Source organism: Cricetulus griseus, chromosome 2, assembly GCF_003668045.3.
Source record: "Cricetulus griseus strain 17A/GY chromosome 2, alternate assembly CriGri-PICRH-1.0, whole genome shotgun sequence".
NCBI lineage: Eukaryota > Metazoa > Chordata > Mammalia > Rodentia > Cricetidae > Cricetulus > Cricetulus griseus.
The window spans coordinates 25,808,710-25,834,470 of NC_048595.1; the positions used below are offsets into that span (position 1 = coordinate 25,808,710).

The 25,761-nt window shown below is 46.8% G+C and overlaps 1 protein-coding gene across 1 annotated transcript in view; it reads right to left on the minus strand.

The window, feature by feature from the left end:
• Positions 1–25,761, minus strand: part of Dlgap3 (DLG associated protein 3) — a 40,735-nt gene that overhangs the window by 13,134 nt on the left and 1,840 nt on the right. Inside the window, exons 2-6 of the mRNA XM_027399329.2 lie at positions 22,079–22,284; positions 21,683–21,755; positions 8,251–8,464; positions 7,764–8,077; positions 7,316–7,401 (exon numbers count right to left, since the gene is read on the minus strand). Coding sequence (XP_027255130.1) covers positions 7,316–7,401; positions 7,764–8,077; positions 8,251–8,464; positions 21,683–21,755; positions 22,079–22,284 — 893 coding nt within the window. The remainder of the gene's footprint in view (positions 1–7,315; positions 7,402–7,763; positions 8,078–8,250; positions 8,465–21,682; positions 21,756–22,078; positions 22,285–25,761) is intronic.

Below are 25,761 nucleotides of genomic sequence, written 5' to 3' on the forward strand. Positions count from 1 at the left end.
CATGTTGGTGTTTCAGGAACGCAGCCTGGAAGGAGGATGCTGGGAAATCAGAACATAGAAGCTGTTTTGTGTGGGGCTCCAGTGTGTTCTACCAGGGAAACACAGAAACTTCAAGCTGAGATATTAATTTCCAAATGGATCTAAAGCTCAAGTTGTACCCCATCGAGGAGGAAATGGAGTACCCAAGGAAGGAGTGGGCAGTAACAGGCTGCACACACACGCCATTCGGGCATGTTTGTAAATCTACACGATTAGACCACAAAGGGCATAACAGCTGGCTTAGCACAGCCCTTTGAAGAGGCATAATTAAAACGCTACATAAGCATATATGCAGGGTAGGAAGAGGGAATTAAGGTGGCTTGGTAAGCATGCCTATCATCCCAGCAGATGGGAGACTGAGACAAGAGGATCAGCATGTGTTTGAGGCTAACCCTGTCTCAGAATGGCCACCCTCCAAAAAAGCTCCATGGAATAAAGTATTCCAAGGTTCCTGTTCTGTTTACAGGGAACTACTGACTAATTGTGCTCCTAGAAAAAAATGAGGGTACATATTATCAATTTTATGTTGAGACGATGTCTCACTATGTAACTCTGGATGGCCTGGGACTTGCTGTGAAGAAGAGGCTGCCCTCAAACTCACAGAAATCCCCCTGCCTCTGCCTTTTTGTCCCTTTCTTTTTAAGTACAGGGTCTCACTGTTTTCTAGGCTGGCTTCAAATTCCTGGTGTACTTCTGTGAATCTGCTTTTCTTTCTTTTTGAGACAGGCTCACACTATGTAGCCCAGGGTGGCCTAGATCTGGCTATGTAAACCAAGCCGGCCTCTGACTCACAGAGATCTGTATGGCATTGCTTCCTGATCGCTACCATGCCCAGCCTGTGTGAGATACTTTTATACACCTCTATGCCTGAACTGTGAATTAAACATAACAAGAAAATGGAAGATAAACATCTATCTGGAAATTATAATTTATAAGTCTAATCATATATGAGATACATCACACTCACATATATATATATATATATATATATACATCTATTATATGTATGCATGATGTAGAATGTCTCAATAATCTAAGAAATTGGGTTAAAGATATGGCTCGGTGTTGAAGGGCACTGGCTGCTTTTCCAAAGGACCCAGATTCAATTCCCAGCACCCAAAGGGCAGTTCACAACCATCTATAACTCTAGCCCCATGGGTTCCAACGCCCCTCTCTGTCTGCTGCCTTTGGATCAAAATGTAAATTTCCAGTATGCCTGCCTGCCTCCATGCTCCCTACCATGATGCTCATAGACTAACCCTCCTCTGAAACTGTAAGCAAGCCCACAATTAAATGCCTTTCTTATAAATTGCCTTGATCATGGTGTCTCTTCTCAGCAATAGAACAGTGACTAAGACAACATGGTATTAGGAATGAAAAAAAAAAGAGAAAGAATGAACATTACAGCACTACAATAGCAAGAAAAAGGATATTTTGTGCAACACATTTTGTAAATTGCCCATTTTTATACAATGGTTTAAAAATACTGACTGAGAAGAAAAAAATAAAGCCAGAAGAGATGAATAACCACTAAATAAACTAAAGATAGTTTTAAAATGTCTCCACTCCCCAAAAGGCACTAGACTAGAAAGTTTTATAAGGCGACCTTTGCTAACTCTTAGGGAAAAGATCATCTCTGCTTTGTAAAACTGTTTCTAAGAACACAAGGAGAGAAAGCTATCAGACTCACGTTATAAGTCTAGCATGAGGACTAGAGAGATAGTTCAGGAGGACCCAGGTTCAATTCCCAGAACCCACATGGCAGCTCTCACCTGTCTGAAACTCCAGTTCCCAGGGCTTCTGACACCTTCACACAGACATAAATGCATGCAAAATACCAATGCACATACAATTAAAATAAAAAAAGAAGTCTACAATGCACATACAATTAAAATAAAAAAAGAAGTCTAGCATGAGCATAATATCTAAACTGAGTAACAACCGAAACAAAATTATGGCACAAGTATAGTGACACACCGCTATAATCCTAGCACTTGGGAGATAGAGGCAAGAAGATCAGAGTTGAAGGCCAACCTGGGCTACAAGAGATCGTGTCATGCCAGGCGTTGGTGGCGCATGCCCTTAATCCCAGCACTCGGGAGGCAGAGCCAGGCAGATCTCTATGAGTTCGAGGCCAGCCTGGTCTACAGAGTGAGTGCCAGGATAGGTTCCAAAGCTACACAGAGAAACCCTGTGTCGAAAAACCAAAAAATAAAAAAATAAAAATAAAAAAGAGATCGTGTCAAAAAATTATGGGCCAATATTGTTTATGAACACATGTTAAAATCTTTAAGCAATAACTAGTCAAAAATATAATTATATAAAAAATAACATAGCAAGACTGGCTTTTAAAACTGTTTTTAAGGCAGCCTTTAAGCCCAGCACTCAGAGAAGCAAAGGCAGGCAGATACCTTTAAGTTTGAGACCAGCCAGGTCTACAGAGCAAGTTTCAGGACAGCCAGGACTGTTACACAGAGAAACCCTGTCTCCAAAAAGAAAAGAAAGAAAGTAATAAAAAGAAGAAAACAGCTAAGCATCTGATTGTTAGCTGTGTGCTTCATGTCTTGTACACTGCTGCCTGGGTTTCAGACAATACTTCACAGCCTCCCTTGCAGCTAGGTGACTCCATGTGATACAGTTACAACAAATATAATATAGTTAAAGGTGCTGCAATTTTCAGGAAGTCTCTTATAAAAGAAGACAGTATCATCCTCCTCCCAATTGCTAAGAAGATAGATGTGGTAAGTATAGTTTTTGAACATCAAATTTTTTGTATATGAAATAATACATGAAGGTAGAAGAGCAACAGATGAGAAGGAGTATAGGGTCCTGACACTACATTACCTATGTCGAGGCTAGCTTTTTTTAAGTGATAAATACACTTGCTTATGACACTACTGAGGTCCCATTAAAGCCAAATTTAATCTAAGCACACAATAAAATCAAGCAGTTATCCCAAGTCTGAAAGACTAGACCAACGTGGAAAATTTATCCACATACTTTATCACATTCCACATGGAAAAATCAAGTCCAAGATCATTTCAGTAGACTCCCAACATTCAATCAAATTCAACTAGGATCTTATATTTTTTTTAAAAAAAGATAAAGATGTAGTTTGGTGGTAGACCTATTGCCTAGCTTGTGCAAAGGCATTTTCGTTCCAGAACCAGGAAAAAAAAAAAAAAAGGAGGAAGGGAATAGAGGTTTTTCTCTTTCTTCCTTCCTTCCTTCCATCCCTCCCTCCCTTCTTTCTTTCTTTCTTTCTTTCTTTCTTTCTTTCTTTCTTTCTTCTTCCAAGACAGGGTTTCTCTGTGTAGCCCTGGCTGTCCTGGAACTAGCTTTGTAAATCAGGCTGGCCTCGAACTCAAGATCTGCCTGTCTCTGCCAGCCTGATCTACAGAGTGAATTCCAGGACAGCCAGGGCTAAACAGAGAAACCCTGTCTCAAAAAACAAACAAACAAAAAGGTGTGTGCCACCACCAACTGGCTTTTTTCCTTCTTTCAATAATTGTTTATTTTATTTCATGTTTATGAGTGTTTACTTGAATATGCCTGGTGCCCCCAGAGGTCAGGAGAGGGCACTGAACCTTAAGGTACAGACAGTTGAGAGCTGTGTCACATAAGTGCAGGGAATAGAACCTAGATCCTCTACAAAATTAACAAGTGCTCTGAACACCTGAATCATCTCTCTAGCCCAAGGGTTTTCATTTTTAAAAACCCTTAACAGAGCAGGAATAGAAGAGAATTCATAAAAGAACAAAAATGATACTCATCAAAATTTGTTACAAATGTCCAAAGCTACATAGAGAAACCCTGTCTGGGGGAGGGGGTGGAATTGTTACAAATGTATTCTTTAGAAGTCTATCTTGGGGGCTGGAAAGATGGCTGAGTGGTTAAGAGCACTGGCTGCTCTTCCAGAGAACCCAGGTTTGATTTTCAGCACCCACATGGCAGGTCACAACCATTTGTAACTATAGTTCTAGGGACCCAATGCCCTCTTCTGGCCTTTAGGGGTCCTGCATACATGTGGTACACAGATACACAAGCAGGCAAAATACCAGACACATAAAATAAAAATAAATAAAGTGTATCTCAGGCCCAGTGAGATGGCTCAGCAGGTAAAGGCTCTTTCTGTTGAGCCTGACATTTCGTCTCTGTGACCCACAACATGGAGGAAGAGAACCAACTCTCACAAGTTATCCTCTGACTGCCACAAAGGCACTGTATAGTGGGAATGTATACATGCATGCAAACACTTACACACAAATAAATCAGGAATGGGCTGAGTCCACTATCACTCAACAGGGTATATAATTCGATGTATTATTGTAAGAAAAAAATTTAAAGCAATGTCTTACTATGTACCCCTGCCTGATTTGGAACTCACTACGTAGATTAGGCTGGCCTTGAACTCACAAAGGTAGGATCTGCCTCCAAAATGCTGGGATTAAAGGTATTCATCATCACATCTAGCAAAGAAAAACATAATATTTAAAATACAGATTTGAAAGAAATATCCTCACTTGAAGAAATTAATTAACTATATAGAAAATCCATCATGGTTACCAGATAACCTGGGACTTGATAAGGGACCAGCAAGATTGCTGAATACAAAATCAATATCCAGAGCTTAACAGCTGGAATGTACTATTGCTGGCCAATGATAAACGCCATAGGAGAAAGGTCTGTTGTAACAGCCACCGGAGTTCAAAACACCACCCACCACCCTCCTTCTGCATCATGAAAATCACCCTGGTTAGCTCCATTTCTACTATTTCTTCCCTCAGACTCATTCTCCATCTGGTGCCAGACATGACCTGGTGGCACACTCCTGTAATTCCAGAAATTGGGAATTGGAGGCAGGGGGGCGAGGAGCTTAGGGTCAGCCTCAGCTACGTAAGTGAGCTCTAGGCCAGCTAGGGATACGTGAGACCCGATCTTTAAAAAAAGAAAAGAAAAACCTCCATTCAGTACTTAATGCTCTTTTGTAAACATAAATTAAAGCATGTCACGCTGTTCCTTTAACCTTTTAATAGCTACTCATTACGTATAATTAGAGCCCAGTTCTTTTAGCCTATGCCCTGCACAACCTGGCCCCAGCGTTCTCCAGCTCTCAGCACTGCCCACTCCCTCCACACTACCCCTCCCCCCAAACGCTTGCCCCAACACCACCCCTGTGTGCGCCTCACCTGCCTACTCTAAGGTCACTTTATCCCCTCTTCATTTAGTAGACCGTTACACAGAACACTGCTTTTAATCGTGGATTATTTATACGCTGTCTTGATTTCCCTCTAGCCCATAAGTTCTATGAGGTAAAAGCCTTATCTCTGACAGTTCCCAAAGCATTTGATACACAGCCCAGGAGCTGTCACATACCAAATGCTCAGTAATTATCTGCTGACTGACATCGTCAGTGAATGGCTGGGTGGCGGTGTGCTCATCAAAGGCCCGCTGCACCATTTGCAGGTTTCCAGTCCGGCTTGTTTGGAGGAATGGAGTACCACCCTCCCAATAGCAACCTATCTGAGTGAGGAGTCAAAAAGCCTTCCAGGGAACCAGTGAAGATTTGCGGGTTGGTTTAGGGAAAGCATGGAAGTCACAAAGGAGGGTGGGAGCTGTATCCACCCACGACTCTTACTCCTTCTCAAAGGAGTAAGAATTCAAACCATGGTTTGCCAATGGACTTTGCCATGCAGTGCCACTGTTCTGTAATTTCTGTGGCATATTAAGGGTTTGGAAGACAGCAGCTGCAGGAATAGGCCAGGCAACTGGGCAGTTTTTTGTCATCCTAACATCTCAGGAACATATGGTACCTCACGGAGCTACAGTAGGAAGGGTGAACAGAAACAGTGACTCCCCCCAGGTACCCCAAGACTTGACCAGACACTCAAACATGGCCACCCCAGGAGTTCCCAGAGACTGTGATAACCCTGGGAGGGTTGGAAAGCTCAGAGATGGTGTCTGGAAATATTTCTAAGGGGCTGCTACACAGGCTCTAGTGTCATTCCTGTCATGGATATGGCCTTAATGACTTCAGTTGCCATGAAAACCCTCAGAGCCCTTGCCAAGAAGGTTCCCTGCCACCATACTCAGGCTGCCAGCCTGGTGTCACTGCAGCCTAGAGGACACATAGGGCCACTGTGGCATTGCCACCTGGTCATTAGTGAAAGTGTCTTCCTACAGGCTTCCCAAAGCAGAGAGGGCTCTTTCCAGGACTCCCTCCAGGGCTCACAATGTTAATTCTTCAGTTGGAAATTAAGGAAGCAATGTTTCAGAGGCCACCTAATGCCAGAATAGTGGCTGCTGGCAATTCTAGTATCTCTGATTCACCACCAATTCGGGCACATAATAGGTACCCCCTACTGGTTAAATGCTTGTGCGAGCCAAGTGAGGAGGAGTGTTATAACTGCCAGGGACCCACGAGAGGCAATCTTCCTGTTTGTTTGTTTCTTTTGAGCTCATACACTGGCACACCACAGGATGTAACAAGGGACCGGCAGAATCCTGCTATCTCCCCTGTTAAAGGGCAATTTCTGGAGGCCTGCTCTGCACCTACCTATAACCTCCCCCTGAACCGCCCCTTCCCTCCCCTGGCCACTGCATCTCTCCTGCAGTCTCTGACCACCTGGAGTGGCAGGAGTTCAAGCACTCAGTGTAGAGTTGATGGCTACAGTGGCAACACAACCATGTCTACTCGGACTCCCCAGTGAAAAGGCATGAAAAGTGCTTTCAGTGGGAAAGCACTTCTCAGGCAAGCATTAGGACCTCAGTTTTACCCCCAGAGCCCATGTGGAAAAGCCAGGTATGGTGACATGTACTTGTAACCCCAGCGCTGGGAAGGCAGAGGCAGGAGTATTCCTGCCAGCCAGTTTAGTCTCTAATAGGTGAGCGCCGGGCCATTGGGAAACAAGACAGCAAGGTGAGATGTCTCCGTGGACAAAAGCTCTTGTCACAACCTTAGTTTGATTCCCACAAATCATGGTGGAAGGTGAAAATCTTCAACACTGGTGCCTCTCTCTCTCTCTCTCTCTCTCTCTCTCTCTCTCTCTCTCTCTGTCTCTCTCTCTCCCTCTCTCTGTCTGTCTCTGTCTCTCTCTCTCCCTCTCTTTCCCTCTCTCTCTGTCTCTCTCTCCCTCTCCCCCCCCCTCTCTCACACACACAGGTATGTTCTCACCTCCAGGAAGACAGCACGTGAAGACACTACACTTTACACAGGCCTGGCTCCCCTTCATCCCCAAACCCCAGTGACACCTGAGAGAGCCACACTGTGACCTACCTCTTGTCCTCTTCCACCTGAACGCCAATGGAGTGAAACTCTCTTCGGCTCCTGTTCTCGGTGTCCGAGTCTGAGATTGTCTCCACCTGGAGGCAGCATGGAGGAGTCAACAGCTGTGGCTAGCCAAAGAAACACTCGATCCACATAGGACTAGAACGGCTAGAGGTGGCTATGCACCAAGCTAGCTGGCAAGTCCCAAACAAAAGAGAGTGGAAGTATCAATATGGAAGCCACTGCGGTCACTCAGCACTTGCCAAGAGCATGGTACCAGAGAAAGGGCCATGGACTGTTTAGAGGCAGCCTCATCCATCAATGACCAAGATGGGTCTACTTGCAGCTCAGGGGAAGTTGTTTGTTGTTTGTTTAAAGGTCTGTATATGCAGAAGTCCCTTTTGATATCTCCCTCCATGTGTTCCCAGCTACTCAGGGCAGAGTCTGCCAACCGTACCTGCACCCCAATGGACGGCCGCCACTTCCGCTGCCGCGCTAGGCTCCGCAGCTCCTCCCTGCCAGGGATAGTCTTGATGATGAGTGTGGGGGGCTTGGGGCTGGCCCGAGGTGGCACCGGCGCCAACTCGAGGGTGCGTGCGCCCATGGCCGGGCCGTCCAGCCCGTCCGCGGAGCTACAGCGCCGGGCCGGGCCCTCTGCTGCGGTGAAGCTCTCATGGGCAGAGTCGGTGCTGCTCTGGGCGGTGATGGAGATGCGGGGTGGGGCCTGGCTTCCCGTCGGGATGGGGGGCGGGGCCTTTCTAAAGTTGAAGGCTGCAAAGAGAGATGCGGGGTGCAGGATGGAGATAGTGGCTCATCATCCCCACACAGCCACACCCACGTGGTACAAAGGACCCTATGGCCAAGGACCACTTCCCGCCTAATCCTACCCAGAGAGAAGTGATCTACACAACTGGCAGCCAGAAGCAGACAGAGAGCATACTTACAGGAGCCGGGCCTCCCTGAGACAGAGGCAGGGGCAGCAAGGAGGGGTAGGCAGTCGTCGTCTTGAGAGCAGCCGGCCTGGATGGCCCGGAGGTAGCTGTGGCTCCGCATGCGGAAACAGCCGGGCAGGTCCAGGGCGTCCACGGCCTGGGACTCAAGCTCCCCAAACACGGACCCGCACACGGCCTCCAGCTGCTGGTTGAACTCCTCGCTGAGCTGGGAAGGGGACCAGGAGGATCTTTATTGAGATACTGGGATAGTATGGGGTCAATCAGAAGCTTTGCTTTGGAGAACACCTAAGGCACTTGTGGGACTCTCCTCCATTTGAGGGCAGGATGTTCCCCAGGCCTACCTTGGGGCTGCTCTGATCCATTCTTCCTCTAAACATACAAACTCCAACCTACACCTCCCTTCAGGGATGCTGCATGCCAGACACCAGACCTCCACCTAGTCCCGTCCCTCAGCTTTCCCTCATGTGACCCTGGCAGAGGGAACCAGGAACTAAAATACCCACCCTCCAGGACAGCTTCTGGGTACACAGCAAACTGCCGAAGTGAGCACTGTTTATTATGGCTTTGTTGGTTTGCTAAGACCACGCCCATGGTCACTCAGGCTGGCACCAGAACTCAGAGCAATCCTCCTGTCTCCGTCTCCCTGGTGTTGGGATTACATGTGCTCATCACCATGCTTGGCTATGAACTGATGAAAAGCAATAGTTGAGACCTGTGCCAAAAGGCACGATGGGAACTGATGGGTGATGGAGCAAAGTTATTAACCTACAAGCGTCCCAAGCCTCTCCCCACTACACATACCTACTAACTATGGTTCTCTTCTAACCCATTGGCCATTGCCCTGTCATCTCCTTCATGGATACATCTACAGCACAGCACAGGTACAAAGCCCAAACATCACTCTGCATGGATATGAACTTGACTGTGGACTTCCACTCAGCCAAAGTAAGGAGATTCCTACGTGAGCCATGGGGTAGACTCACCTGGACTCAGGAAGTGTAGCCTGGGAATATGAAGATCTGGGGGCCTCAGTTTGCTTACCTGTCCAATGGGAGTGCTAACAGCACTAGGACTACTGGGAGGACTGATATAGACACATAAGGCATTTGGAGCAGATACTAGCACAGTGTGAACCTCAGTGGCATATGGATGTCCCAGGGCTACCTGGTGAGCACCAGCCAGGTGCTCATAAGAACTACAACACTGCCATTACTGAGCCCAAGAGCAAACCCCCTGCTGATGGTTGTACAGCGGCCACTGGATGAGTCATGGATGAGGTTCTCAACAACATTCCAGGGGGACGACAACAGCCAGGGCATTTGGCGACATCTCCCTGGAAGGATTCATGACACCACAGTGATCTGCAGTCACAAACCTAAAAGAGTAGCATGGTCCCTGGGTAAAATGCAGCTTGGTATTTCCCTAACCTGGCCTCCTCTGCGATAGGAGATTTCACCAGACTCTCTGCCATGACTACAAGAGCCATCTCCAGCACCATCTACCAATGGACAGATGAAGGCTCAGAGAAGCAGATAAACTGTCCAAGGATGCCCATCCGGCCGGCAGTAAAAGTGAATCGCAACACCTTATTTCTTGGGTTCCATGTAAAGTTAGCTGGTCATCAGAATCTCCTGGATTGTGGAAGTTGCCCTCAACTAGAGACAACCACTCTCTGCTTTTGCTGCCTGGATACTTGGTACCAAAAGTGCTGAAGACTCAATGGCTCTCCTGTAAACCCAAGGAATGACACAGAACTCTTGGGACTTCTTCCTTGACCTTTCCCAAGGCACCTTTCATTACCAGTGTGCAGAAGTCCAAACACTGCAGGTTCTAGATTCTGTAGCAGTTAAGTTCTCAGCAATGGCTCTCCCATGATTCCTGTACCTGGCGTCCCCTCCAAGGCATCATGGACAGCAGGTGCCAGGGTACCTCCCAAAATGTGGGAGCTAAACTAACTGATATTCCTAGGCTTCAGGCACTCCTCACTGAAACTATCCAGCCCAAAGAGTTCTGCCTGGAGCATAGAAGAGCTGAGCTAACCCTGGTATTTTGGGTATTCTGGGCTTAAGCTGTTGGAGCCTCCGAGATGATAGAAATCTCTGAATCTCCCATTGCCCTGCATTTACCTCCAGCCTTCTTCTGTATGTAAAGCATGAGGCATGCAGTAGATGCTCAATAAACACTGGCTACTATTATAAACAGCAGCAAGAGTGCCTTGGGTCACGTTGACAAGACCACTGAGAGTGAGAGGCCTCTCTGTCCCAGGGGTTGCCAGGCCCTTAAAATCCCACCCACAGGTATACTCAGAATGAACTCCATCCAAGGCAGACAGAGGGAACAGGTAAAGGTAGAATAAGCAGTCCCTATCTTCCAATAGGACTGACCAAGAGGTGACTTGATCCCAACCAAAAACCAGGACCCAAGGAAATACAGACCCAGAGGTAAATACAGACTCCAAGGAACACGGTATACCAGCTGACCCTATACTATTTATGATTATCAAACGATAACATTTTACTGTGAATACTCCTGTTATCCCTACATGGACTTCCACCCTACTTCTCCCAATACCCACTTGCAGGAGAGTTAAAGGAGTCCTCTTGGGAAATGAGATCCTCAGCCTAACTTCAGCCTGAGTCAGAATCGACAGCTGTTTCCAAGCACACAAGACCCAGAGAGGAAAATACTCTGCCTGGATCTAATTGGAAATTGTCCGTGCTAGAGTTGATGGGTCCAGCTGGGGGCCAGGCAATATCCTGGACATGTGGAGGATGCTATTTGTTTTAGCTAACCTTTGGAAACGCCTCCCATTTCAAAGCAGTCCGCAACATTGGATGAAACACAACCAGTGTTGTTTTATATGCATAGCTGAGCTCACAAGAAAGCGAGATCAGTCCCCAGGGGACAAATGCAAAGAGGAGCCTGGAAAATCAGAATATGAACTGTGTGTGCCAATGCTGCAAACAGCCTGGGGGAGGCAGAAGGTTGGAGGCAGGGGCTACTGGTCTCAGCAACCAAAGGTTTAAGTTTTAGCACCTACTCTAATGCCGGAGTGAGGCTTTGGGCCTGTGTCAAGCCCAAATGGGAAGCAGAAATGAGAACATTCATAAACCTTTGATGATAATGTAGACTAGAAAAAAAAATGCTATCCATCACCACCAGAGGCTCATGACAAGGAAGCCAGTGTATAGCTGAGATACCAGGGAGAGGAAAGGAGGCAAATCCCCATGAAGATGAAGCTGTGCACATGAACCAGTCTTCCTACAGACTCAGGACTGTGTGTGCATGGGCTTGCACAGCCCAGATTAAAAATTAACATCAAGCGGTCTCAGATCAGGACAATTCTAACAGAAACAACCACAGAATGTATCCCAGGAGATCATGCCTCACTGAAGCTGCTTCTGTGCAAGAAGATGCCACAATGAAGCGGAGGTGACCTTGTCTACATGCAAGATACTGCTAACAGCATCCCTCACAGCACATTCCTAGTCCTGGAATACGGACTAGACTCGGTGGTCCACCTCTAATGAACAAAATGTAGGAGAGTGGCTTCCACCTTAGTTTCTGACTCTCTGCCCCCCACCCTCCCTCTCTACCATTGCTACGAAGGAGGCAAAACTCATCTCACTGCCCAATAGCCACGGAGAACCCGAGTCTTCTCAACAGCCACATGGGTAGGCATGGAAGCAAGTCTTCCTCCAGCCAGGCTGTGAGATGACTGCAGCCTGGACATCACCTTGACATCACCTTGTGAGACACCATGCCTAGGTACACTGGGCTAAGCTGCATCTGGCCTACAGAAACCTGTAGATAAAAACTATGTTGTTTTTAAGGCTCTGAGTTTGGGCAATTTATTATGTCACAGTGAACAACTAATTCAAACTATGACATGAAAAAAAGAACTAAGTTGTTACTGACTTAAGTCATCCAGAGCCTACCTAGGCATTCTGTTATAGCAGCTAACGGTACCTTAGCTATAATAAAATCTCTTTTGAACCACATTGTGCTTTGAGAGTATTTGTTTGTTTGTTTGTTTGTTTGTTTGTTTGGCTTTGTTTTGAGTTTGTTGTTGTTTGGGATTGGAGTTCCTTGATAGTTGTTGTTGAAACAGGGTCTCAGGTAGCCCAGGCAGGCTTTGAACTCACAATGGAGCCAACACTGGCCTAATCCTCCTGTGTCTACCTCTGAAGTGTGCACACCAAAATGGATAAATAATATTGTTTTAAAACAAGTCTCTCTATTTTGCCTAGGATAGGCCCAAAATGCTAGGCTCAAACAATCCTCCTACCTCATTCTCCTAAATAAGGGGGATACACTGTATATAATACCCAGTATTATAGTATGTGTGAAAGCTTCTAATTTAAGTGATAAACCTAGGCAGGCATTGTGGTGAATGATTGTATCCCAGCACCTCAGAGGTGGAGGCTGGAGGATCAAGAGTCCAAGGTTAGCCTCCACTACAATTCAGTTCTATACCAGCCTGAGCTGCATGCGACCCTATCTTAAAAAAACAGATCAACAACAACAAAAACCAACAAAGTTAAAAATACAGGCAAGAACAAAACTCTTGGCTGGGAGGTGCATATTAAAGATTTGAAAAAGAAGCACAAGAAATTTCTTAAAAAAAAAAAAAAAACTCAGGACTGGAGAGTGGCTCAGAAGTTAAGAGCCCTGGCTGCTTTTCCAGAGATCCTGAATTCAATTCCCAGCAACCACATGGTGGCTCACAGCCATCTATGGTGGGATCTGATGCCCTCTTCTGGCCTGCAATGCAGACATACATGTAGGCAGAATACTGTATACATAATAAATAAATTTTTAAAAGATTGACAGACAGTGGTGGCACACACCTTTGATCCCAGCACTTGGGAGGCAGAGGTAGGCGGATCTCTGTGAGTTTGAGGCCAGCATGGTCTACAAAGTGAGCTCCAGGACAGGCTCCAAAGCCACACAGAGAAACCCTGTCTCGAAAAACAAAGCCAAAAAAAAAAAAAAGTAAAATTTAAAGCACAATCTATAAGTTAATAGTATACACAAAAAAATAGAATAAATTTTAATAAAGTAACAATACCAAGCAGAGGGAGGCAAAGAGATACAAAACATAAAGGTTGAGATCCATGGAAGGAAGGTTCCAGTTACAAGTAATGGGAGCTCCAGATGGAGACGCTAGGAGGACTGTGGGGAAGGCAATGTTTTAAGAGATGACATTGGCTGGGAATTCCCCAGACTTCCTCATGACTTCAGACAAAACAGAATGAGAACAACAAATCCTACTCCCTAGACAGCTCTAAAGACGGACACAGCTGTCAGAAACAACCATTTTGTCACTCTGCAGACAGATCAAAGGCACACAAGAGGGTGCATATGTATCATGAAAATTACCAAGCTTTGGGTAAGAAGGCAGGACTCTGAGCCTGCTCCCATTCCCCAAGGCCCCAGCTCTCATGGCCCCAGCACTCCAGGCCCTGTGCTGCAGGCTATCCAAATGGCTGCTGTATTGTCACTGCCAGAGGGCCCGTGAATTTAGAGCATTTATCAGGTACAGTGTCAAGAGCAGGAAGGCCAGCAACAATGCTGGGCTGTGGGGCTAGCAAGGACTAGCTGATTAGACTGCCATTTCAAATTGTGTATGCACATTTGTGCCACAGGCATGGGGATCAGAGGAAAACCGTGTGTTGCCAGTTTTCTTTTTCCATCTTTATGTGGGCTCCAGGGATTATACTCTCTGGTCACCAAGCTTTGCACATCAAGCACTGCTTGATCCATCTCACTGGTCCTGGCCTAATCTTTTGTTTGTTTGTTTGTTTGGCTGTTTGGTTTTTGTTTTGGGTGTTTGGTTTTTTGTTGTTTGGTTGGTTGGTTGGTTGGGGTTTTTTTGGGGGGGGCATTGAGACTACTGATCTTTTACAAAGGATTCTGGGAATGTGACAGAGAAGGGTCTGAGAACCTATACACCATCACCCCCAAGGGACCCCAATGGTAAAGCCAGAAAAGGCTAAAAAGCAACCACAGACTGAAAGAGGAAACCTCACTGGCTCAAGGGTTTTGAGGACAACTTTTACCCAATCTTTGGTCAAAACAAAGCTATGCAGACATTGGAACAATCTCTAGGAAACAAGCTTAAAAAGCAAAAGGAAAAAAAAGTGAAGACATCAGAGGCTGTGTGCTACAGGAGAAGCAGATTTCACAGGTTTACTCCAAGAATTAACACAAATAAACAAAGCAAAAGCAATCTTTGGGAAGTAAAAATAAGAGCCCAGAATTGTCACACTATATTACCTAAAACGCTCAGTATTCAACAAAATATTATGTCATGCAAATAAAGAAGAAAGTATAAATGGTCTCAAAATGTTGGGTTTATCACACCCAAACAACAAAGTAGTTATTATAATCATATTCAAAGAGCTAAAGGAAGCCATGTTTAAAGACTGAAAGGCAAGCAAGGCAACAATGATTTCATGGATAGAAATTACAATAAACAAATGGAAAGGAGAATACAGGGTTAGACAGGGCCTCCTGGGAGTAACCCAGGCTAGCCTTAAACTCACTATGTAGCCCAGGTTGACACTGAATACAACATTATCCTGTACTGGCTTTCCAGAGCTGTAGGCATGCCTGACTATATCCAGCCTGTTTTATTGTTTTTTTTTAATTACATGTATATGTATGTACATTCAGGTGTCACAAGAGACTGGAAGGAAGCATTGGATCCCCTGGGGGCACTGTAATTACAGCATGGTGTGGGCTCTAAGAACCAAACTTGGGTCTTCTGCAAGAGCAATATACTCCATTAAGTGCTGAACCATCTCTTCGGTCCCTTATTATTTTTAATTTGTTTTTTTTTAAGGAAACAAATGGGGGGGCATTCAGACATCTCAGTAGGTGAAGGTGCTTGCCAAGCAAGTGTGGCTACCTTCCTTCCGTGGAATCCACATAAAGGTGAAAGGAGAGAACCCACTTCATAAAAGCTTCCCTCTAAGCCTGGTGGTGGTGGCACATGCCTTCAGTCCCAGCACTCAGGAGGCAGAGGCAGGCGGATCTCTGTGAGTTAGAGGCCAGCCTGGTCTACAAGAGCTAGTTCCAGGACAGGCCCCAAAGCCACAGAGAAACCCTGTCTCGAAAAACCAAAAAAGAAAGCTTCCCTCTGACCTGCACATGTCCGCTGAGGCATGTGTGTGTACCCAAACACAAAGCATACACACATATGTACATCACACACACACACACACACACACACACACACACACACACACACAATGAATTTGTAAAAATTAAGAAAAGAAACAAAATTTGTATTCAAGAGCTGAAAAAGTATAATAACTGAAATGAAAAATACCATTGAGAGGTTTAATATAAGACATGATCAGCAAATCTGAAGACAAATTGTCCAATCCAAAGAGTAAAGAGGAAAAAAACTATAGACTAGAACGAGCAAAGCCTCGGAGATGCACAGGGCAACAGCAAGCATATCAACATACATGTGATGGGAGACCCAGAAGGAGAAAGGAGGAGGAGAGGGGAGAGAACAAGAAAGTTGAGGAGGACAGAAAAAAAAACTGAAGAAGACATGGCCAAGGCCTCAATGTAGATCATTTGTAGAGTGCTTTCTTATCACCAAGAAACCTGGATTCAGTCTCCACCACCTCATAAACTAGACAGGCGTGGTGTCTTGTAACCCCAGCCACTCAGGAAGCTGGGGCTGAAGGACCATAAATTCAGGACCCACCTGGGCTACAGATTGAGTTCAAAGTAAGCCTTGAACAAATTCAAAACTCCTTGTCTCAAAAAAAAAGAAAGAAAGAAAAGAAAAAGAAGAATTTTTGTTCAGACAAGCTCTCACTATGTAGCCCTAGTTGGCCTTGAACTTGCTGTGTAAAACAGGCTAGCCTCAAAGGAGAACCTTCCTCCCTCCCTGGTGCTTGGATTTAAAGGTACATACTACCATGCAGACAGAGAGGGGGGAAGGGAGAGAGGGGGGAGAGGGAGAGAGAGCACTGAGGATATAGCTCCATGGTAGAATATTTGCCCAATGTGTGCACAGCTGTATGCTTAATTGTCAGTTACAAGGCTGAGGTGAAGGTTGTGGGCTGGGGGTGTACCTGGTAAATAGTTAAGAGGGAAGGGATTTTTCCAAAATCCATGAAAGGCACAAATCTCAGATTTAGGAAGTGTACACACAAATGCCATAGTAAAAGTGCAGACATCAGCCGGGCATTGGTGGCGCATGCCTTTAACCCCAGCACTCAGGAGGCAGAGGCAGGTGGATCTCTGTGAGTTCAAGACCAGCCTGGTCTACAGGAGCTAGTTCCAGGACAGCCTCCAAAGCCACAGAGAAACCCTGACTCAAAAAACCAAGGAAAAAAAAAGTGCAGACACCAACAGCAACCAGAGAAAAATAGGAATTACACACAAAGACAGTCATGTTGCAGCAGACTTCTTAATATCAGACAATCAGAGAGACAAACACAGACTTGGATGTCCCCTAACAAGCTAAATTACATCAATCAGTCAGAGCTTGCTAGCAACAGTCACTGGAAAAACTAAAGAACACACTTTAGGAGGAAGGAATTCATCTAGGAACTAAGAATGACATGGAAAAAGGCAGACAACGGGAACATACATAACTTAGGAGTGATGTGTAAAAACTTACAAGGGCTGGGAGTCTGCCCAGGCAGCAGAGGCCATCCTAGCAAGCATGAAGCCCAGGGCTCGATCCACAGGACTTCCTAGAGCCAACCAATGTGGTACAGGCCTGTCACCCAGCACTCAAGAGCTAGGGGCAGGAGTATCAGAAGTTCAAAATCATCCTCAGCTACATACTGAATCGGAAACCAACCTGAGCTACATGAGACCCTCATGTAGACCCTCAAAAAATGAGAATCCAATGTCACATGCCCTCCCCAACAAACACCCTCAAAATGGACCATATGCCTAAAATAAAAGGCAAGGGACATTAATTTTGTTGTGATCTTGGATTAGGAAAAGATTTCATTTAATATTAAAACAAATTTCCTAAAAAAAAAAAAGAAGAAAATTTCATGAAATATCCCTCCATTAAATTCAACGTGATTTATTGGGGCCTGGGAGTGCAGGCCTTTCATACCAGTTGCTCAAGAGGCTGAGGGAGGAAGATAGTAACTTCAAGACCTACATAGAGAGATGGTGGTGGCGCACGCCTTTAATCCCAGCACTCAGGAGGCAGAGGCATTCAGATCTCTGAGTTTGAGGCCAGCCTGGTCTACAAAGTAAGTTCCATGACAGTTCGGGACAGAGAAATGCTGTCTTGAAAAAAACAAGCAACAATCACAACAACAAAAAAAAAATTGTTTCTTTAAAAAAAAAAAAAAAGTTAAGAGAGTTCTGGGGGCTGACAATGGCTCAGCAGGTGAAGGAGCCTGTCACCAAGCCTGATGACTTGAGTTCAATCTCTGGAACCCACATGATAGAAAGAACTGACTCCCACACGCTATCCTCTGACCTCCACATGCACACATCTAAGGACAGACATGCACACACTAAAATAAAAACATGGTTCACCAAGTCAAAACAGAAGAATTCTTAGGATATAATGCAATGGGACAGCACATTTCCTGCAGGTGTAAGGCCCTCGTACTAGAGAGGCAGAGTGCGTGCACTGTGAGGTGGCACAGTGGAAAAAGGTGATCGCCACCACCAAGCCTGATGACCTCAGAAACCACATGGTGGAAAGAGACCACAGACTCTTCCCAGTTGTCCTCTGGCCTCCGAGTGTGTGCCGTAGCACACATGCAGGCAAACATACACAAACAAATAATAAAGGAATAAACGTGATAATGACAAAAATACTAAAATGTCTCTTCTTCAAACAAAACGAAAACACAAGTCCCTCCACAGAGGAAAGTACCGTAGATGACACCTTAACACTACATTTCCAGAATCTAGACTCAGGAAAATGATGTTTTCATGTGGGCATTGGGGAGAGGGACCCAGGGCCTCATTTATGCTGGACAAGTATTCCATCACTGAGCTAGAACCACACTCCTGGCCCCAAATGAATTTCTATTGCTTAAAAAAGAAAAGGACGAGGTCATCAAAATTAAAATACCCTCAGGACTTTGCATTATTCAGAGCGAGAGTAGCAAACCTTGTCGGCTTCAGACTAAGCCAAGTCTGCACATTAAAATTACAGGAGTAACCATAAAGAATAAAATGGAATATGTAACTGTCAAACCAGCGTGGGATTTGGCAGAGAGAAGAAAAAAGCAAACTCAATCAATCCAAAGACGGCAGCAAAGGAACAGAAAAGCACCAACTCTGCTGGGTGTGGTGACAGAAACCTGTCATCAGCCCTCGGGAAGGCTGAGGCAGGAGGATGGTCACAAGTTCAAAGCCAGCCTGGGCTACCCAGTGAGACCCTATCACAACAAAAATGAAAGACAGACTGACAGACAGACATAAGGGAAGGAAGAAAAGCATCACCTAAAAAGCTGGAGAGAGCTGGGAAGGATGGCTTAGCGGGTGAAGGTGCTTGCGACCACACCTGACAACCCAAGTTCCATCCCTGGGATCCATCCACACAGTGAAAGAAGAGAACCAATTCTTCCTCTGTGTTGTCATCTGACCTCCGCACATGCGCCCCAGCGTGCACTAACCCCAGTGTGATAAATGGAAGACTTGCAAAGTAAGACAATAGAAATAAATTCAAGCATATCAACGATCACAATAACTATAAATGTACAAAACTCTCAGACAACTATCAAGTGGATGGAAAAGCAAATCTAGTCATAAACTATATTTAAAAAGACATACCTGAAACATATGGGACAAAAAACTTTAAAGCCAAAGATGGAAAAAGATGTTCAAGGCAAATACTAAAGAGAAAAATCCACTCAGGAGGAAAAGCATCATTAGAGATAACAGGGCAGCATCTCTGGTGCTTTAAGCCTCTCTCTCCTCTTCTGTAAAGCAAAGACTCTAAGTCACACCTCCAGGAGAAATATGCCAAGTATGTACACTGTTAGATAATGTAAAGTGGGAGGAAGAGAGGGGAGGAGGAAGGCGAGGAATAGGAAATGTTTGGAAGGTTTAGATTCAAATTTCAGAACAGTTGGGAAAGATCTGAAAAAAAAAAAAAAAAGCAAAGAGTGGTCCACAGGAGAGTCTGGGAAAGAGACATCGAAGCAGGAACAAATGCTGAAGTCCTGAGGCTGGCATCTAACTCTGGTGTCTGGGGAGTAGGTGGGGGTGGGGGCAGTGTGGTGGAGGAAGGGAAGGGAACAGAGCTAGGGGATGAGCAGGAGGCAACACTGGCCAGCTCATACAGGGCTTTGTAAACCCTAATAAAGCCCTGGGTGGATACTCTGAGCAAGTCGAGGGCTGTGAACAGAAAGGTAAAAGGCTGTAGTTATATTTTTAAATAATTGTTCTGCCTATACTGACAGAGAATGAGTCAGAGTCAGGACAAACACAGAAGACCAACAAGAAGGCAGGGCAACAGCCCCAGCCAAGGCCATGGGGACTTGCAGTATATTCAGTGAAGGGTGGATGGAGCCTGAAACACTGTGAATGGGACTGGCTGAAAGACTGAAGGATATGGCATGTATAGCAGAGAGAACAGTCTGACTTCATGTATAGCTATGTGATGGAGTGTATGCTCAACGTGAGTATATCATTGTTTCCAATCACAGCTCGGGAGGGAGGGGGGAGGAGGGAGGAACGGTAGAAAGACCAAAAAGACTGACTTTGGACCATAAGTCCTAGAAAAATAAAAACCTCCATTATCTGCAAAGGCGATAGCAGTTGGGTGGAGCAGAGACCAGGAGAGGAGGAGAATGGGGGTGTCTGCACCAACCATCCAAGTGTGCTCCAATACACAGGTCCATGCACATGCCTGGCATCTCAGGGAGGCTTTGGGCTGGAGTTATGCATCTGGGAGTCCACAGGCTCTCAGTAATATTCAAAGCCACAAGCCAGGATGAGATCACCTATAGAGCAGGTATAGGAATCAGAGCAGGGACAGAGCCCTGGAAAGCTCCAGCGGTGACATCCTGAGACACAGATAAGAATTAGCAGTTGGAGGGAGGTGGAGGGGTGTGGTGTCCAAAAAGCCACCAGAGAAAAGTATTCCAGGAAGAAGGGTCATCAATATGTTAGCTGTCACCAATGGTCAAGGAACACGAAGACTGGGCATTTACTAGTGGCACTAGGAACAGAGGCTGGCATGATGCAGAGAGACAGCTGTGCCAAATCAGAACCCGATTCAGGAAACGGAACAAAGGAAGGGCTTCTGAGAGACTGCCTAGGCTCACAATAGGAGCCGATGGACCGTCTTCTGCATGGCTTTCTGCATTGCTCTCCCCACACCCCCCAGCAAACAGTAAAAATAGCTAACCTTTATTGAGCACTGGCTATGTGCCAAGAATGCTATTATGATGCCTATTTTTAAATAGGGAAGGAAGGGGCTCAAAAGTCATGTAACTTGCCCCAGGTCACTCAGATGGTAAGTAGTCCAGCCTCTATTCAACCCTCTCCCCTACATTCAAACACAAACTGCCATTGCCTCCATCTAACGAAGAGGAAAGCCTACACTTAGGTACAGAAATCACTTTATTCTCTTTGAGACAGGGTTTCTTGTACCCCTGTACAAGAATGGCCTCCAACTTGCTAAGTAACTGAGGATGACCTTGAACTTTTGCTGTGTCTGCTGAGACAGACATGTGCCACCACACCCAGTTTTATGAAGCACTGGGGATCGAACACAGGACTTTGTGGCTGCTAGGCAGGCACTTTCCTAACTGAGCTACATCTCCAGCACTGGAACTGGATTTTATACATCAGTCTGGGGCCAGTACCTTGTGTCGAACGATATTTTCTACTGAACTCCCACAAATCCCCCTTGAGAGTTACCTAGCACTAACACTACCCTTTGGTTTTGTTTCTTTGAGATTAGTCTTACTATGTAGCTGAGGTTGGCCTTGAACTCGTGATCTTGCCCACCTCCTCCTCACATGTGCCAAGATTACAGAGTGCTGGGATTACAAGCATTTGGCATCGCTTCTGGTTTTGCTCTTATCATTTCAAAGATGAGGAAACAGGTGCTGAAAGGGAAGGAGTGAAGGTCATGGCAGACTGGGAGACTTCCCCTCTGCCCCGTCCTGTCCGTACTTTTCACTTAGGAGTCTGGTGCAGTCGGGCCTGGAGAGGGCCAGGGAGCTGCAGAGAAACGATGGTGTCCTTCTACACACGCTCACCACTTTGAGCACACTTGATGGTTCTTGGGGATTCGAAGCCCAAGAAGGTCTGGAAGTCATGGGCAGGCTTTGGGGCTTCCCCAGAACCAGGCTTGCTTTACCTCCATGGACAGACTCAGATTACAGTGTAGAAAGAGCAAAAGGTGGCTTCCCTTTCTTACCCTTCCCTCCATGTTTTCAGGGCCACTCCCTACCTGTCCAGTTGTGAGGGAACGGCTATAGCCAGGGATGGAACTCCGGGGATGGATCCGGGGTGGGACACAGCAGCTGAAAAAGGCAAATGTCAGAGTCAGAATGGGAGTGTTAGGAGGTGGAGAGGGGGCATGATAATATTAGGGCCTCTGACTAGGTTCTGTACTTCGTAGCCGCTGCTCCCCCACCCCGACAGAGAGACTGCCCAGGAGACTTTGGGTAGGAGGCCTCTTCCCCCAACAAAAGAAACACTAAGACAGAGACTGTGACTCCACATGGAGCAGAGCAAGTTAGTCTGTTGAACCCTAAGCAGAGCCACCCATCCAAAACCCTCTACAGACAGTCCCTGCAGGAACTCAGAATCGTCTCCAACACCCCACCACCACCACCATCCTTACTTGATCCTGGCTGTGTCCACGCTGGAAGAGCGGCGGGAGGCAAAGCGGCGGGCAAGTGCTTTGGGAGACGTCTTGGGGCTACCGTCTGAGTCTCCACTCTCCTCATCCCCCATGGCTTTGATGTAGCTGCCGCTCCGCATCCTGCGGCAGGGGATCTCCCCGTCCTTGCCACCCGTGGGGTAACCCCCCCAGTCATCTTGCGGCACCTGCAAGGACAAGGGTCTCTATCTCTCAGATGGGTCACCTGTCAGCTCAGAGGAGAGGGTATTCTTCCTCCCACAGCCAGTAGGAGGCGCTCTGCCCTGCTGAGGAGCAAGCCATACTGAAGAGGATACACAAAGGACCTAGAGGGGAAGTCTCAGGGTGTTCCTCTCCCTTGTGGGAGCTGCTGCATCATCCTCCAGAGACCACTCAATAGAAGGTCATCTAAAGAGCCTAGGGTGACTTAACAGATGCCAAGACGTTGAAGACCTTAGGCCTGAGTGGCCTGTCAATCATATCGCCATATGTGCAGCATCACCTGACCTCAGTCACCTTTCACTCCTCTCTTCATCCTTTTAATATGTTTCCACTGCCATCCTCTGCCCCCCCCCCGCCCTGTCCCTCTCCATACCACGGAGGGTATTAGGCAGGGAGCGTATCAGTACTCTCTGCAGTCTAGACCGAGGCTAGATGGTCAGAAGACCAGGGACCAGGCAGAAGCTCAAGTGGCAGGAGGGAAGCTAATTAGGAGGCTGAGGCTGTTATGCAGGCAAGGGATGATGCAGCCTAAATTAAGACAATGAGAATAAGGGGAGAGGAGGAGATGGAGACAAGAGAGGTGTTAAGGAGCATCAGTGAGCCTGATTAGCAGGGGAAGGAACAGAAGCTCAGAGGAGTCCAAGATGACTGAGAAGGGTGATGGCTAAGGACTTGGGGGTGGGAGTACTATCCTTCGCTGAGCCACAGAACCCCAGACAACCCAATCTGGGAAGAGGTGACAAGGTTCAGTGTTGAGTACCCTGAGATTGGCCTAGAACTAAGGTGTCTGTTATGCTTAGCCTTGGGGGTTACTGGTGGAGATGGGTTAGAGGCAGACATGCAGAAATCAAGGGCAGCAGCCAGATACCCAGGAGTAAAGGAGACACCCCGGGGGGAGGGGGGAGAGGGAAGGAACTAAGGATAGACCCACTGACATTTTAAACAGGACTGCAAAGAAAGGAAAGGGGGACGGTGAAGTCACCTGAGAAGGAGTGGGCAGAGGGGTAGGAGGGAGTCAGGAGAATGCCATGTCACAGAAACAAGACATTTCAAGAAGAAAAGGAGTCAATTATGTCAAATGCCACATTGCTCTCCAAGGTTAGTAACTTGTGCTCTGGAGTTAGGAGGCCCGGTGCAAATGCTGGCCCTGTCGCTTGCTGGCTAGGTGAACTGGAGCAAAGCTAATTAAGCTCCAAGCATCAGTTTCCTGGTCTGTAAATTGGTAAAAGTAATTATACCTACATCAGAACTGTTGGTGGGAAAGCTAAACAAGCAGCACAGAGTGCCTAGCAGGCAGGAACCACTCAGTAAATGGTGGCTATTATTATAGGCATTGAAGGCACTATTGGGGACTGCTGCCCAGAGACCACTGGTGACCACCGCACCCAGGGCACTTTCAAGGGGAGGATGTGGGCATCTGACTGTGGTAAGAAGCGAAGGGAAGCGAGGAAAGGCATCTATGTTCTACAGACTTAAGGATGACAGTTAGTGGTAGGGGTGGAGGATTTGGAGAAACGTTTTAGGATAAAAAAAAAAAGAGCCCGTTAAGATGGGCTTTAACGCACTCGGGAGGCAGAGGCAGGCGGATCTCTGTGAGTTCGAGACCAGCCTGGTCTATAAGAGCTAGTTCCAGGACAGCCTCCAAAGCCACAGAGAAACCCTGTCTCGAAAACAAAAAAAAAAACAAAAAAAAAAAAAAAAAAAAGATGGGCTTTAACTACAGGAGCAGTAGAGGGATGGAGGGGCTGAGGAGCCCTGTGGAGGAGGGACCAACCCAGCATGAGTTGGAGTCCATGATGGTCACCTACAGCTGTGAAGAATGAGGTATAAGGGGAGAAGGCTGGGGGAGGCAGCAAGGACTGAAAGCACATGCGGAAGGAAGAAGTTAAACAGGGCTCCAAGAAGGAGCAAGGCTGAGGGAAGGGCAAAGCTAGTGGAGGCAGAGGGAGATAGATACCCTTATAAGGGAGCAGGCTCAGTGAGAAGCCAGGGCGCCATCAGAAGGGAGATGGAAACAGAAAAGAGATGAATGAAGCTCTGAGGGGGAAGTAGGGATCCAGGATAGACTCACAGTGTCCTCTGAGAGAATCTGGGCTTCATTAAAGGGGTGGGAAGGTGAGCGTGATGATGTATTGCTGCACTTTGGAGATAGCCTGGGCTACACAGCTAGTTGAAGGCCACCCTGGGCTACATGAGACCCTATCTTGAAAAAAAAAAAAAAAGAGGCCAGGTGTTGGTGGCTCACACCTTTAATCCCAGCACTCAGGAGGCAGAGGCAGGCAGATCTCTGTGAGTTCGAGGCCAGCCTGGTCTCCAGAGTGAGTGCCAGGATAGGCTCCAAAGCTACACAGAGAAACCCTGTCTCGAAAAACAAAACAAAACAAAAAAAGAGGAGGGGAACATCCCAATGAAGACACCAGGTCACATAGAGCCAACCTCCCCTGCTTCTGTGCCAGAGAAGCCCTAGGCTGTCTTGGAAGGTCCTTGCAGTCTTTAGTTCACCCACAAATGGGTGAACCCCCATCCTGATAGGATGCTCTGGAACCTCAGGCTCTGGGAACCATCCCCACCCCCATCCTCTACAGAGAGGAGTGGCAGGAGGCCAGCAAATGGGAGGCCAGGGCGCACACTGCCACACTGCAGGGCTCCTACTCCACAGCCACCGCAGAGCTCTCTGCTCCTCTGCAGGACACTGTGAGGTGCATGTTAAAAAGGAAGCCCCCAGGGAAGTCAGGACAGCCCTGGAGAAGCAGCAGGGAGCAGCAAAATGGTGGCTGGCCGGCTTACAGGGAGGAAGGCTGAGTGTTTCCTCCCCTGTTCTTCAGTTCTCAGCCTAGAGCACCTCCCCACCCAGGGAGGGAGCAATCTGAAGCTAACCTACACATCTCAAATCCCAGCTGTCTCATCCTGTTTTTGCAATAGTCCTATTTGCTCTCTTGGGCTTTCATGGACTCCCCCAGGAGAGTGTGTACAACTAACAAGCCAGGCCAATGTCACCCCACAGGCTTGTGCAAGCTTGCCTCTCCATGCCTTCTGACGATCTTCCTGGAACACCTTCAGTCTGCACTTGGCTAATTCCAACCCCTCCACAGAGAGTCAGCTCAGGAGACATTCCTCACAGAGGCTTCCCCCAGCCACTGCTAGCCACCACCCACAGGTGAGCGAGGAGCCTCCTCTGTTCCCATGGGACCCAGGATTCTCTTCTATCACACAGCTTACCATCTGCTTCCTGGTCTATTCCCTAGGAACTGTGAGCTCTCCGCAGCAGGGGTCCTGATCACTGTATCAAGGACATACTCATTGAATGAACGGATGTGGACTAACAACCTAGGAGCCATGTGAACTTTAGAGATAACCCTAAATCTGTTGGATCGCCAACACTTGTGTTGACTTTTCCTCCTAAAATGACAGGAGCACTGACTAAATCAGTTCGGGCTGGATGA